General features: G+C 48.0%; 1 protein-coding gene across 1 annotated transcript; it reads left to right on the forward strand.

Annotated features, from left to right (window-relative positions):
• The first annotated feature begins 3,698 nt into the window (after positions 1-3,698).
• calml4b (calmodulin-like 4b) lies at positions 3,699-15,582 on the forward strand. The gene is made up of 5 exons (XM_056282351.1): positions 3,699-3,807; positions 3,912-3,942; positions 4,542-4,682; positions 13,942-14,130; positions 15,485-15,582. The coding sequence occupies exons 1-5, from the start codon at positions 3,805-3,807 to the stop codon at positions 15,580-15,582; spliced, it is 462 nt and encodes a 153-aa protein (XP_056138326.1). The 5' UTR covers positions 3,699-3,804.
• Positions 15,583-17,994: the final 2,412 nt, after the last annotated feature.

The following is a 17,994-nucleotide window of genomic DNA, read 5'->3' on the forward strand; positions in this document are numbered from 1 at the left end:
AATTCCCAGAGTAGCATAAGAATAAGTTTCTATTTTATTTAAACAGCTATCCATCCATCCATTATCCAAACTGCTTATCCTGCTCTCAGGGTCGCGGGGATGCTGGAGCCTATCCCAGCAGAAGGTTTCAAATCTACTAACCCAAACAAAGCCAGACTTTGTGGAATGGACCTGCAGCTGCACCTTTGCATCGCTGCAAGATGCCCAATGTTTTTATTGTCTTGAAGGAGGGCATGTGTGGGTGAGTATAGGCCTCCACAACTACACAGATACTACCAAGATAATACCAAGGTATCTGAAAGACTCCACCACCTCTACCTTCTCTCCTTTGATGGTGAGACTGGGGGGTGGGGCTAAAGAGCAGTTCTTTAGTTTTTGAGATGTTAGAGAAAGTTACCATCACACCATGTGCTAAAATGGGATATACAATGTTGATGGGCAGAGAGAGAGAGAGAGAGAGAGAGTCATTGTTACTGAGCAGTGCGAGGACGCCCATGTCATCTGCATATTTGAAGTAGAGGGTAGTGGTGGATGGAATTTGACAGTTAATTGTATAGAGGGTGTAGAGAAATGGACCGAGTACGTACCCCTGCGGAGTGCCAGTACTGAGAATAATGGTAGGCGGCAATGAATTGTCAACCCTTACTGCTTATGGTCTGTTGGAGAGGAAGTAATGGATCCAGTGGATTAGTGGTGATGGAACTTGGAGGTGCTGTAGTTTCTTGATTACCCGATGGTGCTGGGTTGTAATAAAGGCGGAGCTAAAATCAATGAAAAAAAAAGTCTGGTGTCCAGTTGTTGTAGCAGACAGTGCAGGAAAGGCCCCTGCATCATCCGTACATCTTCTTTGCTTATATGCAAATTGGAGGGCATCCAAGAATGTTAAAACGTATACAAGTGGCAGGCAGCAAATATGGAGTCCAAAAATCAGGCAGCAGAGTCAAACACGGGCCGGTCAGGCATAAGTTCACAAAGAAAAAAACATCGAAAAACTAGGTAGCAAAACACACCAGACGATCTGGCAGGGAGACAGGGACACCAGGCGAATATACTAGGTGCTTGGGAGCTAATCGGGGAGTGAGGAAGAGGTGTGAGAAAGTCAGGGTTGACCGGTGGCAAAAGCAGGGTTAGGAACTGCAATGACAAGACAGGTAAGAACTTCAGAATAAAGCAAGAAGGAAAAGGATAATGAAAAAAAGTTAAGAAGAGTTGACTGAGCTGGGATACAGTCACAGCCCTAACAGTACCCCCCCCCCCCCAACAGGCCCCTCTAGATAACACACCGGGCTTGTCTGGGTGCTCCTGATTAATGTCTCGGACCAAGGATGGGCACAGGGTGTGCTGGGGGGGGGGGGCAGCTGCTCTCTTCTGGTCCATATCTTCCACAGTCCACTAAATACTGGTAGCTCTGGCCTCGGTGGTGAACATCCAGTAACTGCCTGTGTTAGTCCGGTTGGCCGTCGATAGTGTGTGTGTGGGTGTGGGTGTGGGTGTGTGGGGGGGGGCGGCAGAGGAGCCACAGCTGGAAGAGTCAAAGGGCTAGTGGAGACAGGTTTCAGATGAAAGACATGAAATGTGGGATGAATATTCATGTGAGAAGACAGCTTGAGTCTTACAGCAGTGGGGTTGATAATAGGACCAGTCTCAAAGGGACCACTGTAAAGGGTTGTGAGTTTCTTATATATTGTAAGGGTATATCCTCAGAGTAAAGCCAAACCTTTTGACCTGGTTTATAATTGAGGGCTGGTGTCTAGCAACGGTCAGCAATGCATCGGTTGTGGTCAGTGGAGCGGAGCAGGGTGGCAACGGCATCCTTCCAAACTTTATGATAACGACGAAGGTGGGCCTGGACAGAGGGAACAGAGATTTCCTCCCCCTGGGCTGGGAACAGAGGTGGTTGAAAACCCATAGCACATTCAAATGGTGACATACTACTGACTGGAAGTTGTGACTCGATCCAGGCTAGGTGAGTGTTCCAGGAGGGCGAGTTCTTGTAGGCATCGCAACAAAGTGCCCCTCCCAGGTCCTAGTTGGCCCGCTGTGTTTGACCATTAGACTGAGGGTGATAACTAGAAGACAGACGCACCATAGCGCCTGGTAGCATCGGGCTATTTAGATAGGCTTGTGTGCATAAGTAACAGAGATCAGAATTACATGTTATAAGCTTGTTGAAGTTCGGCACAATATATTAAGTTATTGTTCTTTATATGTTGAATTTCTCCTGCACTCCCCGTTGTCAAATCTGCCATCACTCACTTAGCGCTTCGTAGTTTTTTTTTTATATAAATAAACCTTCATTTCAAACTGTTAACATACATGGGAACAAAAGCAGACAACAGCACCTCCTAGTGGTCACGGTTGTGGTCAAGCGCATTACGTAGTGACGTCTCTCTCCCTTCGTCACGCGACGGCCACAGTTGGTATGTTGTTCTATAGAGCTCACTCCTATGGCTAAAAAAAAAGAAAAGTGTAATTAAATTGCTAAAAGTGCACTCCAGTTACGGCAGTCGATGTATAAATGTATGCACAACATTTTCCCATGCTATCTATCTATCTAGCTATCTATCTAGCTATCTATATTTTGTGCTTCTTTCGTTAAACGTCACGATAATGTCCACTCAAGCTAATGACGCATGTAATGGCCGCCATTCTTCTCCGCTAGCTAACATGTAATATTTGCTGGATATCATTCGGTTACGTTTCTTTATGAATAGTGCTGGAGTTGAGCTGACAGTATATGACCACAGCATCTAACTGTTCATTTTGATTTTGCCAGAATTGACTTGTGCCAGAATTAAATGGGCCTGCAGCAGCTACCCTGATATCAGAGGACTGGTGTGTTTTCTACACGGTATAGCCAGAAAAGGGGGCTATACATACATGTATGCGGATGTATGCTGGATATCCTTCATGTAGTCATATTGTGGAGCTTACTCTATGTACCCGTGTGTTTAAGTGAGGCTAAGAGAGGCAAGATTGAGATGGTTTGGACATGTGTGGAGGAGAGATGCTGGGTATATTGGGAGAAGGATGCTGAATATGGAGCTGCCAGGGAAGAGGGAAAGAGGAAGACCAAAGAGGAGGTTTATGGATGTGGTGAGGGAGGACATGCAGCTGGCTGGTGTGACAGGAAGCTGCAGAGGACAGGAAGAGATGGAAACGAATGATCTGCCGTGGCGACCCCTAACGGGAGCAGCTGAAAGTAGTAGTAGTAGTAGTAGTAGTAGTCGTGTTTATGTGAGGCTCTGTACAGACTGTGGCAACACATTTCCTTGGAAAAGGACACCAAAGACTCTATCTATCTATTCGGCTGCACTACGGGGAGCAAGGGGCATTTGGCAGCATCCTTTCCCTGGACAGGGTAGTCAAAAACTTTTCTCATTTCGGCCATAAAATTGCCAAAAGAGGAATTTATGGCAGACTGCTTGAAACTTTGCGATGATGGGCGCTCAGTGGGACATTAACTGAACTGTGAACTGAATTTGTGTCATCCAAATCAAATGGCTTTCATCTGAAAGATCATTTCATCATCATTAATTATATGCACGCGCGCGCGCGCGCACACGCACACACACACACACACACACACACACACACACACACACACACACACACACACACACACACACACCCCTTCCCCTGGTTCGTGGCCATGCCTGGCGGTGTCCACGCCAGCTCCATTAACAACTCATCTTACCCGGGGCGCGCAGAGACGCAGCGCAGGATCAGTTTCGGGAACAGCGGGGAAAGGCTGGCGACACGGTGTCACGCTTGCTAAGAGTAACGCAGACGGCTGTGGCAACAATGGTGAGATATTGTTTTGTTTTCTTTGACCCTGTACGTTTGTAGTAGTAACATTCACACGGGTTTTTGTCGTAACGACGTTCACGTTTTCCATCCTTTTATTGCAGACCAAGTTTCTAACGCAAGATCAGATTAACGGTAAGACGCAGAGCCGGTCAGCGCCTGTTGGGGGCGCAGTCGTTGTGACCTGAACAGTTAACTCTGGATAAAACCACGTGACCGTAGTTTGTCACAGAGGCTTGGATAAGAGATAGACCACTAAAGAGACCAGCAATTCGTGTTGGCTCTCATCGGCACAAATGCTACACACACTTCCACCAGCCTGCCTCTGTACAAAGCATCCCTTGTTCCCGGTCCAAACTGGGGCACGCTGACAAGGTCAGCTCAATTCCCACCGCTGAGAATATGAGGCCAATTTGACAGCAATTTTTTAAAATTTTACTGACGTGATCCAACAACTTATATGTGGTAATGATTCTGTGTCTGATAACGGAAGTGTCTCACGTTGTTGGTTTGGGGTTGATGCGGCCACATGTGACCCCATCTCCGAGTAGCAGGAGTAGTAGATGGGTTCACATAGGGGGCCAGGGACCCCATCTCAGAGTAGCAGGAGTAGTAGATGGGTTCACATAGGGGGCCAGGGTTGCCATTGAGTGTCAGCGTTGCTAAATGTTCATTCAGGAAGGGTTTTGCTGGGTGTGTTTGAGTGGTTCTCAGTGACATGATGTGTCTTGCAGAGTACAAGGAGTGTTTTTCCCTCTATGACATGAAGCAGTGCGGGAAGATCGCAGCCGGGGAGCTGCTCACGGTGATGCGCTGTCTGGGCTGCAGCCCCACCCAGCCCGAGGTGGAACGCCACCTGCTGCTGAATAGGATCGGTACACCTTTTCTAGCTCTTCCCTACCAGCCTGTCTTTTCGATTTTGTCTTGTCTACTCTGTCGCTTGACACCTCTCCCACACTTGGTTCCGCCTCCACCCATGACAGGTTGTCAACCTGTCAGCGATGTCTGTATGTTATTCGGCTCGTCTATCTTTTCACTTGTTTGTCTGTCGTCGTCTTGTTTTTCAGCCCGTCAAACATGCCCTTCTGTCCGCCCAGCTCACACAGCATGCCATTATAACGGCACACGTCAGCTTTTTCCTTGATGTCTGTTTAATGGCTGAAGCCTGACTCATGGCTATATCGATATAGACAAAATCAAATATCACATTATCTACCAACACGGGGATCGCCGGATCGAAACCCCGTGTTACCTCTGGCCTGGTGGGGCGTCCCTACGGACACAATTGGCCGTGTCTGCGAGGGCCGGATGTATGTGTTCTGGCCGCTGCACTAGCGCCTCCTCTGGTCGGCCGCGCTCCCACGTGATCCTCCTGGTGAAACCCCTCACTGTCAGGTGAAAAGAAGTGGCTGGCGACTCCACATGTATCGAAGGAGGCATGTGGTAGTCTGCTGCACTCCCCGGATCGGCAAAGGGGGTGGAGCAGAGAATGGGGCTGCTCGGAAGAGTGGGGTAGTTGGCCAAGTATAATTGGGGAGAAAAATGGGTATCCCCCCCCCAAAAAAAATCACAATATCTTTGAATGAATACATCGATATCAATAATGTGACGATGTTGTGGGAAGGACTACTGGTGCTAATATGATGATGTTGTGGGAAGGACTACTGGTGCTTTCACACACAAGAACATTCCCAGAAATGGACATTAATAATGGGGTGTGATGACCAAGCAGGTGGAGGTATTCATTGCTCATTCAGATCAGCTAAAACAGTCTAATAAATTCAGAAAATTACGCCACTTTACTGTAATGCAGCTTTTAAGACCAGGGAATGAAAACATGGAAGTTATATCACAATATGGTATCGCCCAACAACATCAGGCTAAGGGGCTGCTGATGGAAACTAGCCTCTTAGCTAACTCGGGTACATTTACATTTGTTTCAAACGTTGATTAATGTACATTGTCCCTTCCCAAATAAACGTTTAACTATTTGACAATCAAGATCCAAGACGGTATCTATTCTCATATCACGATATTGATATTATATGGATATATTGCCCAGCTCCACTCATGACCTCCCTGTTAGGGGAAGATCAGAGGTAAAAAGTCTCTGAGACTAGACAGGTGAATTTGTAAAGATGGTATCTTCCTGGTGTTATAGCCTAACGTGCCCCACAGCACGGGTGCCATCTGAAGTGTCCTGGGTCGTGAGTTGCGTTCTGGGACTGCTTGAACAGCCAATATGACGTCACTCCAAGAAGCAGCCGGTCCTGCTGGGGTGTCTTATATTTCACAGCTGTGAGCAGATCAGATGGCTGAAGTGGACGGTTTCAACTGGATACTGACACAATAAATGATGCAGAACGCTTATGATGGTGTGTCAGGGAGCACCCAACATTGTGAACGGGTGCAGCACAGGCCTGGAGGTGACAAAGAGACAACATGTTGGCTCTGATAAATGTTGGACAAGACGAGGGAATTTCCCTGTTTTTACTTTTTTTTCAGGGCAACTCTATAGAGCACTTTTTTATCTTTACTCTTTGGCCCGTCTTCTCTCTACCACTGTGATTATTCTGATCCCATTTAAAGCGGGTATTATAACGAGATCCGAACCTTGATACGTTATCTTGATAATGAACGAGCTGATCACACCCTCTACATTTATACCTGGCTCTGTCATGCATTATCATCTGCATTGTGTTCACATTGGGATTGGGTTTACATTTTTCAAGACACTATACGAAGAAGATTAGTGGGTGGGAAGGTGGCAAGTCTGGTTTTTTTTTACACTCAAAACCAGTATTTCGGGGTGTCCGGTGACGTGGCGGTCTATTCAACACGGGGATCGCCAGTTCGAATCCCCGTGTTACCTCCGGCTTGGTCGGGCGCCCCTACAGACACAATTGGCCGTGTCTGCGGGTGGGAAGCCGGATATCGGTATGTGTCCTGGTCGTTGCACTAGCGCCTCCTCTGGTCGGTCGTGACGCCTGTTCAGGGGGAGGGGAAACAGGGGGGAATATGGCGATCTTCCCACGTGCTACGCCCCCCTGGCGAAACTCCTCACTGTCAGGTGAAAAGAAGCAGCTGGCGACTGCTGGCATGAATCAGCGTTTCCGGGTTTTATTTTCCAAAACCATCCAGCATTACGAATTTCGCCACAAGAGGACACTGTTACATAACCTCACACAAACAGGAACAACTGTTAGGGCTCGGTCTGTTGACCAACCTGGCAACCAGCAATGAGAGCGGGGGAAGGGCGCGTCTGAAACACCTGCAGCCTACCTACTCGTTAACCACTCTAGTATAAGTTTGTTTGCTTTCCAGAACTCGTCGCGAGTTCGTCCTGAACAGTCCCGTGAGTAAATTCTTCGTCTCGAGTTTTGTGACATTTCTGTGTCTCCCGGTGGAGTACAGATTGTAGTATTCTCCGTGTTTTTGCTTGTTTGATTATTCCCTTGTGTCAGTTTTCCTTGAGAGCTTGTTCGGAGAAGAACTCTCTTTGTGTTTTCCCCATTGGATTTTCCCATCGTGATTTTCTAGTTGAGATCAAGTTTTTGATATTCTAATTTCTCCTCTCTCACTGTGGATCTTATTACTCGGTTGGACTTCTACCTTAAAGGAGCAGTTTGTGTTTTTTTCCCTTTCGGACTTTAAAGGAGCAGTTTGTGTTTTTTTCCCTTTTGGACTTTAAAGGAGCAGTTTACGTTTTTTCCCTTTCGGACTTTAAAGGAGCGGTTTACGTTTTTTCCCTTTCAGACTTTAAGGGAGCAGTTTACGTTTTCCCATTTTTAAGAAGCTATTCTCAAGTTCCGCCTGAAGCGCCTCCCCCTTCTGTCCAGGCCCGGCCGGCTCTCCTCTACGAGTCCTGCCAGGTTGGTGCTTTACTTTGTCTTGTGTTGTCGCTATTGGGTTCGTTCTACAAACCTTAACAGTACGAACTCGCCAGCGTTCATCATGCAGTGTGAGCTTGTCTTCGCCCACCATTCCAGGGGGTTCACCACAGATGCTGCAAGAGTTGCTTACGTGACTAACCTGCTGACTGGCCGCGCTGCTCAGTGGGCCACTGCTTCCTGGTCCATGGGGGCCAGTTTCTGCTCTTCCTATGATGACTTTGTGGCTGAGCTTCGGAAGGTATTCCATCATCCAGTGTACGGTCAGGATCCGGGTGTCCGATTGAGCAGGATCCAGCAGGGCAGTGGCAGTGTCACTGACTACTCAGTCGAGTTCAGGCTGGCTGCGGCTGAGAGTGGCTGGAACGACCAGTCACTTCGGGTAACCTTCCGTAGGGGCCTCAGCGATGCCGTCAAGGATCAGCTAGCCACCCGGGAGGATCCTACCTCTCTCGACGACCTTATCAGCCTTGCCATCCGCATCGATGGACGTCTCCGCGAGAGAAGGCGCGAGCGAGGTCTACGGGGAACCGTTTCTACCTCTCAGCCATCCAGAGCTTCCGAAGGGGGCTCTTCTTTGTCGCACTCCACTTCCCCTGTGGCAAGCCTCTCCTCCTCCCAGACAGTGACAGAGGAGGAACCTATGCAGCTTGGGCGTACACGACTGACTCCCGCTGAACGTGAGGCCCGGTTCAAGGCAGGTCTCTGTCTTTACTGCGGTCTTAAGGGACACCGGATCAGCGAGTGTCCTACGCGGCCAAAAGATTAGGCTCACTGGGACCCCGGGAGATCCTAGTGAGCCGTCTTTCCTGTTCCCGCCATCCTGCTCCGGCTAACCATCTTGTGAGCGTTACCCTGGCTTGGGCAGACCAGCGGCTCACTGTAGGCGCACTCATCGATTCGGGAGCTGATGGGTGTTTCTTGGACTCTACGTTTGCTGCTCAAGCTAACATTCCATGTGAGGAATTGGAGAGGCCAATAGAGGCCTTTGCTCTGGATGAGCGCCGCCTGGCCAGTGTTACCCGACAGTCCTGTCCCGTGTCTCTCACTATTGCTGGAAACCATGTGGAGAGCCTTCAGTTCTTCGTCATCCAGTCTCCCTTAGTTCCTGTGATCTTGGGGCGTCCCTGGTTGGCTCAGCATGAGCCACACATTGCTTGGTCGTCTGGTAACATTTTGGAGTGGAGCTCCTCCTGTCACGCCCGGTGTCTTCAGGCCGCACCTGGTCCAGCAGTCCAGACTGTTCCGATTGCCCCTCCTCCCGATCTTTCCTCTGTTCCTCCCGAGTATCATGATCTCGGGGAGGTCTTCAGCAAGACGCGGGCTCAGTCTCTCCCTCCGCATCGGCCATATGATTGTGCTATCAACCTCCGTCCTGGGGCCTCTCTCCCTAGCAGTCGTCTTTACAGCCTTTCCATTCCCGAGAAGGCTGCTATGGACGATTACATTTCAGAATCGTTGGCGGCAGGGCTCATCCGACCCTCATCCTCCCAGGTGGCAGCTGGTTTCTTTTTCGTTAAGAAGAAGGATGGTGGTCTCCGACCCTGCATTGATTATCGCCAACTCAACGACATCACCATCAAGAATAAATACCCCCTGCCTCTGATGAGCTCCACCCTCGAACCCCTGACCCAGGCGACTGTCTTCACTAAGCTGGATCTCCGGAACGCCTACCATCTCGTTCGGATCCGGAAAGGGGACGAGTGGAAGACAGCCTTTAAGACTCCCCGTGGTCATTATGAGTACCTGGTAATGCCGTTCGGCCTCACCAACGCCCCGGCGGTGTTCCAGGCACTCATGAATGACATCCTTCGCGACATGCTCGACCAATTCGTTGTCGTCTACCTTGATGACATCCTCATCTTCTCCAGGTCCCTCGAGGAGCATGTCCAGCACGTGCGGCAGGTTCTCGAACGCCTCCTTCGTAACCGGCTGTTCGTCAAGGCTGAGAAATGCCTGTTCCATTCTGAGTCAGTGGACTACTTAGGTTTTATCGTGGAGGGAGGCAAGACTCGAGCTGATCCTCGCAAGATCAAAGCGGTGGTGGAATGGCCGGATCCTAAGTCACGTAAGGAACTGCAGAGCTTTCTCGGGTTCGCGAACTTTTACAGGAGGTTCGTCCGAAACTACAGCTCTGTAGCAGAACCCCTCACCCGTCTAACCTCCCCCTCTCAGCCGTTCGTCTGGTCCCCAGCTGCTCGCTCTGCATTTCTGTCGCTCAAGGAGAGGTTCACCAGTGCCCCCGTCCTACTCCATCCCGATCCCAAGAGGCAGTTCATAGTTGAGGTGGACGCTTCGGACACCGGATTGGGGGCTGTGCTCTCCCAACGATCAGAGACCGACCAGAAGGTTCATCCTTGCGCGTTCTTCTCCCGCCGGTTCCTTCCCGCCGAGGAGAACTACGATGTTGGTAATCGGGAGCTTCTCGCTGTAGTGGCTGCACTTGAGGAATGGCGCCATTGGCTGGAGGGGGCAGAGCATCCATTTACCATCTGGACTGATCATAAGAACCTGACGTTCATCCGGGCAACCAAACGTCTCAATGGTCGGCAGGCACGGTGGGCCAGTTTCCTCAGTCGGTTCGACTTCACACTGACTTATCGTCCTGGCTCCCGCAACACCAAGGCAGATGCTCTGTCTCGTCAACACCTTAAGGAACCTGTAACGGTGGAGCCAAGTCCCGTCCTCCCTGAGACCAAGGTCGTTGGCGTGGTGACCTGGGGCCTTGAAACGGTGGTCAAGCGCGCCTTGCGCTCCAGTCCAGCCCCGAGCAACGTGCCGCCTCGCCGACTGTTTGTTCCGGACTCAGTGAGGTCTCGGGTCCTCAAATGGGGCCACACCAGTCAGCTCGCTTGCCACCCTGGAGTCCACCGCACTTTCACTTTCATAGCTCGACGGTTCTGGTGGCCCACTATGAGGAGGGACGTCAAGGAGTTCGTCATGGCCTGCACCATCTGTGCCCGCAGCAAGGCCTCTCACCAGGCACCGGCTGGTCTGCTGCAGCCCCTTCCTATTCCCAGTCGGCCCTGGTCCCATGTGGCGTTGGATTTTGTCTCTGGACTTCCTCCGTCTCAGGGCAACACAGTGATCCTGACGGTGGTGGATCGCTTCAGCAAGGGTGTTCACCTGGTGGCTTTGCCTAAGCTTCCTTCTGCTTCAGAAACCGCTGACCTCCTGATGAGCCACGTCTTCCGTTTGCATGGACTTCCCAAGGACATTGTGTCAGACAGAGGGCCCCAGTTTGTTTCCCGTGTGTGGCGTGCTTTCTGCAAGGGGTTGGGCGCCTCGGTCAGCCTTTCGTCGGGATATCATCCGCAGACTAACGGACAGACTGAGAGGATGAACCAGAGTGTGGAATCTGCTCTCCGTTGCGTCGCTGCCAAGAAGCCAACCTCCTGGAGTCAGTTTCTCCCCTGGGTCGAGTATGCGGTCAACTCCCTGGTCAGCTCCGCCACCGGCCTCTCGCCCTTTGAGGCATCCCTGGGTTACCAGCCGCCCGTCTTCTCTGCACAGGAGTCCGAAGTGGAGGTTCCCTCCGTGCAGACTCATCTGGACCGCTGTCGTCGTGTCTGGGAGATCACCAGGGCTGCGCTGCTCCGTGCTACGGAACGTGCCAGACGAGGAGCTAACCGTCGCCGATCCACAGCACCAGCTTACCAACCCGGACAGAGAGTCTGGCTGTCCACCAAGGATCTCCCCCTTCAGTCCTCTGCCAAGAAGCTGAATCCCCAGTTCGTTGGACCCTTCGAGATCCAGGAAGTACCCAGTCCTGCAGTTGTGCGTCTTAAGCTCCCGGCCCCCATGAAGATCCATCCGGTTTTTCATGTGTCCCGAGTAAAGCCTGTCTCCGAGAGCCCCCTTATGCCTCCGGCCCCAGCTCCGCCTCCCCCTGAGATTGTGGATGGGCATCCACAGTGGAAGGTCCGTCGGCTGATGGACGTCCGACGCAGGGGACGGGGGTTCCAGTATTTGGTTGACTGGGAGGGCTATGGGGTGGAGGAACGAAGCTGGGTATCCCGCCAGCTCATCATGGACCCTGGTCTGCTCGCTGAGTTCTATCGCCGTCACCCTGACAAGCCTGGCAGGTCGCCTGGTGGCTCCCGTAGAGGGGGGGGGGGTACTGTTAGGGCTCGGTCTGTTGACCAACCTGGCAACCAGCAATGAGAGCGGGGGAAGGGCGCGTCTGAAACACCTGCAGCCTACCTACTCGTTAACCACTCTAGTATAAGTTTGTTTGCTTTCCAGAACTCGTCGCGAGTTCGTCCTGAACAGTCCCGTGAGTAAATTCTTCGTCTCGAGTTTTGTGACATTTCTGTGTCTCCCGGTGGAGTACAGATTGTAGTATTCTCCGTGTTTTTGCTTGTTTGATTATTCCCTTGTGTCAGTTCTCCTTGAGAGCTTGTTCGGAGAAGAACTCTCTTTGTGTTTTCCCCATTGGATTTTCCCATCGTGATTTTCTAGTTGAGATCAAGTTTTTGATATTCTAATTTCTCCTCTCTCACCGTGGATCTTATTACTCGGTTGGACTTCTACCTTAAAGGAGCAGTTTGTGTTTTTTCCCTTTCGGACTTTAAAGGAGCAGTTTGTGTTTTTTTCCCTTTCGGACTTTAAAGGAGCAGTTTACGTTTTTTCCCTTTCGGACTTTAAAGGAGCAGTTTACGTTTTTTCCTTTTCGGATTAAGGGGGCAGTTTACGTTTTCCCATTTTTAAGAAGCTATTCTCAAGTTCCGCCTGAAGCGCCTCCCCCTTCTGTCCAGGCCCGGCCGGCTCTCCTCTACGAGTCCTGCCAGGTTGGTGCTTTACTTTGTCTTGTGTTGTCGCTATTGGGTTCGTTCTACAAACCTTAACAACAACTTTTGGATCCGTGGAAACATAAAATCCGGGTGAAAATCAGTTTAAAATTCTGGGTATTTTTCGGTGAAAATCGGTAAAAAAACGAAAACGCTGAGCCGTCTGCAGCCCTCCCCGGATCGGCAGAGGGGGTGGAGCAGCGACCGGAACAGCTCCGGAAAATAGGGTAATTGGCCAAGTACAATTGGGGAGGGGTAAAAAGGGGGAGAGGAGGGGGACCCCAGTATTTCAACAAAATAATCTTGTGTCGGGAGGAAAATGAGACGAGTCCTTTTGCCGTTCTCATGTTTGCATTTGCTGTGGATGTTACAACAGCGACTGGCTCCCTGCTGTGGGAGTGGTTCGTGCCAGATCTGGGCAAGTCTGAGTAAACTGCTGTCAGGAGTTCAATACGTTAAGAATAAACTACTGGTTGGTGGTGTGACCTCTGCAAGTGGTCCGTTCATGTTACTGTCTTAAGGCGTGCTGTCTGTGTTTATACCTTGATGCAACCTTACCACTATGGGGCAGCACAGTAGCCGAGCAAGAAGGTCCTGGGTTCGAACCCCAGGCCGTCCCAGGTCCTTTCTGTGTGGAATTTGCATGTTCTCACCGTGTCTGTGTGAGTTTCCTCCCACCATCAAAAAAAAGACATGTAGGGTTAATACTCCTGCCTGTGCCCATGAGCAAGGCAATAGGAAGAAATAACTGGAGCTGGTCCCCGGGTGCTGCACGGCAGCTGCTCACTGCTCCAAGCTACACAGCTAGGATGGGTTAATGAAATTCGTTGTATGTATGTATGTACAATGACAAAAGTGTATTCTGTCCTCTGAAACCCATTAACATGCACTTTTTACTTGTTGAGATTACATATCTGCTACCCTGTTACTTGTTCTTAGCGCTTATTGTATTCACGCATTAAAAAAAATCTATTTCTTGCACGTTTACTTTAGCACTGGTTTCGCTCTTAGATGCTTGTTTAGATGCACTTGTGACCTCTGATGACTAGTAGTTCTCCTGATTTCCTACGTTAAATGCACTTATTGTAAGTCGCTTTGGATAAAAGCGTCGGCTAAATGACTGTAATGTAATCTCTGTACAGAGATCGCAGGTTAATACCAGGTCGCTTAATCATTCTGTTACTTCACCAGCTACTTCTCTGCCATCCATTGTCATTGTCTTTCTCTACCTAATACTTCCCTATCATCCATGATCATTCTAGAGTTACAATTTTCATTTTCTGCATCTACTGGTGGAGTGCCGTGGATTTGACCCTTGATCGCCTTACTATTAGGTGCTTACAGTGTTGTTGATCCACGAATTATAGTTGTATCTACTGTTGGTCCGGTTGTAATTGGATAAATGGCCAAAATAGAAATGTCCATCCTTCTTGCTAATTTGATTCTGGCCGCAGACAGGAATGGTGAGCTGGACTTCTCCACCTTCTTGACCATCATGCACCGGCAACTCCAGCAGGAGGAGCCCCAGGAGGAGATCCTGGAAGCCATGAGGATGACAGATAGGGAACAGAAAGGCTACATCCTGGCATCAGAGCTCCGCACCAAACTCACCACGCTGGGAGAGAAACTTACCAATTCAGAGGGTGAGGAACAGACAGGGGACAGGAGAAAATATGGACAACTCATAAAATCTGGAAAATTTAGGATAGTCCGCCTGTCTCAGTAAAGCAGAAATCATATTTACGTAGAGCTGTTAAAGCTGCTACGAGGAGTTTTTTCACTGTGTATCTATCAGTCTCATTTTAATTTTGATTTCTGTATGACCAGCATAAGCAAATGAGACCATCAGCGAGAAGATTAGACATTTATGGCACGTAGATGGGATACATAGCCACAGTATAAGATATACCTCATTGTTGTATATCTTGCAAACATTCGTTCTTCCAAAACGCTACCTCATCCCCCACTCTTCTCTTTAAAAGAAATGCACGAGTTACCAGAGGGTGAATGGAGACTTTTGTCACAAAAGGCTTCTGCAAAACGACGTCGTTCTTCTGCGAAGCACTACCAATTTTGTCCACAGGGGTGCGCAAAGTCAACAGTATGCCTAATTATCCTTTATGAATATGTTGTAAATCTCCCAAAACAGTCAGCTAGAGGTTAACCCTTGGAGAAATAAGCATTAAATATCTTGCTCATTGATACGACTTGGGCAGGTAAAGTAGTACAGGAATCAAACCTATCTGGCCAGCCAGATAGCAGATTAATCACTATGACCATTCTGCCACCCAATGCAATGTGCCTATTTTAAGATTAATCTGTGACATTGAAAAAGAGGAGATACATATTGATATGAAGAAGAGTTAGTTATAATGGATCATTGATAATAACTATATATATATATATATATATATATATATATATATACACACATACACCTGTAATCAATTTATTTCTTTAAATATGCCACCACTTGCCCTTAAACCCCAACATCTAAATGCAGCTAACTAAAGAGAAGAAACACGAAAAAAAAAGACCAATCATAAATCTGATGTTTACGGCACTATGGAGTTTTTGACATCCCCATGTTGGTTGTATCCACATGAACATTTGCAGGAAGTTATGAAGGAGATTTCTTAGTCAAGTGAGATCATTGAGATGGCTGACCCTTTTAGTCTGCTTATTATTGTTCCTGACTTCATTCAAATACATCAGATCAACAGGTCACAGTGTGGATATTAAACTATGATCTACTTCAGTGGTCATCAATCTCAGTCTGCTACCATCACTACTGCTGGTTTTCTGTTCTGACAGGTAGTTTATTACGCTCACCTGTTGCTCCAGTTGTTCCAGCCTCCAACCTGGGAGGTTTTAGGACAACCTGAAACAACAGGTGAATGTAATGAACTACCAGGCTGAGTAGAAGCCCAACAGTACCAGATACCTGAGTGAGAACCATTGGACCATTTGGACTGATCGTCTTGTTCCTTTTTGCAGTGGACGAGCTGCTGAGGAGGGCCGGCGTGGGAGCTGATGGGCGTGTTCACTATGAGGAGTTTGCTAAGGTGGTGACCCAGTCCTTTGTGAAGTACTGAGTCCTGACAGGTGGGGTGTTGTACACACCTTTGGTGATGACAACTGTCATTTACTAACAATAGGCAATGTGCAACGTTTCCTTTGATATTATAGATTTAGTGAGTGTCATCCAGTTTTAGAAGTTTTAAAACTACCTAATGGACAATGAGGAATTTTGCATCCTAGACTTGTTTTGATGCAGGTTTTGGCTGGCAACTGTGGTATTCTGTCTGACAACGCATATTTTTGACATTTGACATTTACTAGAGGGAAGTTTTGGTTTTTTTTACTCTGTTTTGACAGAGTGGTTGTTTTTCTGCTTGTACACCCCCCATATATGACAAACCAACTCTTCTTCTTTATCATCATAACAAAATTGGAGTGGATTTGAAGTGTCTGTTTGAAACCATTTCTGTGGTTTAATGTGTGTGTGGTTTTTTTTTTAAATCCTTGTGATGTTGCATATAAAATGAAAACTGGCTATTTTTGAACAACTGCTGATGTATTTCAAACATTTATGAAATAGAATGTATTCAAACATTACAGCGCAATTTTAGCTTGCAAACGTAAGCATATTGTTCTTTAATATTGTAGTTATCAGTAGCCAACACATGTACGTTATGTTCATTACCACAATATGTGCATTAGGTTGCGTAAACTGACAGTTTGTAACAACCTTCTTTTTAACATTTTGACTGTACACAAACATGTCTGAATACATGTGTAATTGCTGATTAGTTGCACTGCAAAATAATATAATCACAATGAAGCTTTTGTGGTTCATGTGCAGCCTCGGTGCTACAGCCGCCGTGTCCTGTGGGGAAAACGACCTGTGGTTGAGTTGGGAGAGGCTGACCGATATGAACTATGCAACGGACCTAAATTCGTTTTTCTTTTGCCGCCACCTAGTGGATATTCGTATGTATTACACGTATTACCAATTTCCCATTGGGCTAGTTCATGTATAAAATCTAATGCAGGCTACAAAGTCAAAGTTTGTCAGTGTGTAAATACGTAAGCCGGTAACACTGAGAGTATCTCCAACTCTCAGCTGAGGAAAAGCTTGTCAGACGGGCAAATTACTTCTTGACAAAACAAGTGGTGCATATAAAATGAGCCTGATGCTTGTGGAGTAGGGCCCACTGGGATGGCAGCCATCACTGGTATTATATGTTAGTAATGAAGTCATTCATGTGGATAAATAAAAATCCGCATGGAGGGCTGAAAAGGGTTACTTTAATCTTACAGGATGCCCATGAGGCCAGATATGATTCAGGTACAACCCAGTATATAGTCGCAGACTGAATAGGGGAAGAGAGAAAGAGAGAGACTGTCAGGAGATGCATCCATGGGATTTCTCGTCCCATGACAGGCAAGGTGCAGCAGGTGCTCCATGGAATCCAGTGTAGAACATCTGGCCTTACGTATGAATATTAAGTAGATGACTGCTGGGATAGGCCCCAGCATCCCCGCGACCCTGGGAGCAGGGTAAGCGGTTTGGATAATGAATGGATGGATGGAGATTAGGTAGAGGTTAGGTTTAGGGTTAAGGTTCTGTGTCGGTTAAGTAGGGTTCAGGTTAAATAGTGGGTAACCTGGTGTGTCACAGAGATGCTGAAGCGTACCTTGCATTAACATATAACATAAATCGTAGGGTGACTGGCTTGAAGTTCTATGATTTATTTATTTTTGTGTGGAAAGTACACTTTTGCAACAAGCACCAAAACAAAACAATTCCTCCCGGTTCCATCCTGTGTTTAACCTCTGCTTTGTGTTCTGTCAGGATACAACTCTGCGAGAGCAGCCCATTATCATGTCAGACCTAAAAGCATCATTATGGGTCCAGATATGGCTCACTGCAATTCGCTACACACCCTTTGACGTGTCCCTCCATGCATTCTTCACTTTATAAGGTAAAAGCCATCAGAAAAATAAGAGCAAAAAATAGAAATAACAAATCATTTAAACTCGAAAAATGAACCGGGCTGCAAGTTTTGCTGGCCACTGGCGTGCACGCCTACAATACTGCTGCAGTGTTAAGTGTTAATTGGTTTAGGTGTGTACTGTAATGGGCCATACATTTTCACAGTCCACTGGTTTCCCTTGCTTCGCTCCTGGTAATTTGCAGGTTTTGCTGCAGGTGTTCTGCGATGACTGATTCATTCTGCTGCCGGCTCCCATGAGGAGGTGCAAAGTCCACGTAGGGTTTATGACTTGTAACAGAATGTTTCCCTCACTTGTACCTTGGGCTCATATACTGTTATAGAATACTGTGAGCATCTGATCATAGGTTTCAGCAGAATCTAAGATTTTGTTTAATACATTTTAAATTAATTTATAAATGTCCCCAGTAGGTCTACAGCTGAACTGTATTACATAGCAAACTATTCGCATCTGGTCATGTGACCAGAAATGGGTGCTGAACGACTTTA

Source organism: Lampris incognitus, chromosome 6 (genome assembly GCF_029633865.1).
Source record: "Lampris incognitus isolate fLamInc1 chromosome 6, fLamInc1.hap2, whole genome shotgun sequence".
Classification (NCBI taxonomy): domain Eukaryota; kingdom Metazoa; phylum Chordata; class Actinopteri; order Lampriformes; family Lampridae; genus Lampris; species Lampris incognitus.

Bases quoted from the DNA above. Each gene is read 5' to 3' on its own strand.
- calml4b (XM_056282351.1), top strand. The intron at 3,943-4,541 runs GTAAGACGCAGA...TGTGTCTTGCAG, and splicing joins AACGCAAGATCAGATTAACG to AGTACAAGGAGTGTTTTTCC. The intron at 14,131-15,484 runs GTGAGGAACAGA...TCCTTTTTGCAG, and splicing joins GAAACTTACCAATTCAGAGG to TGGACGAGCTGCTGAGGAGG.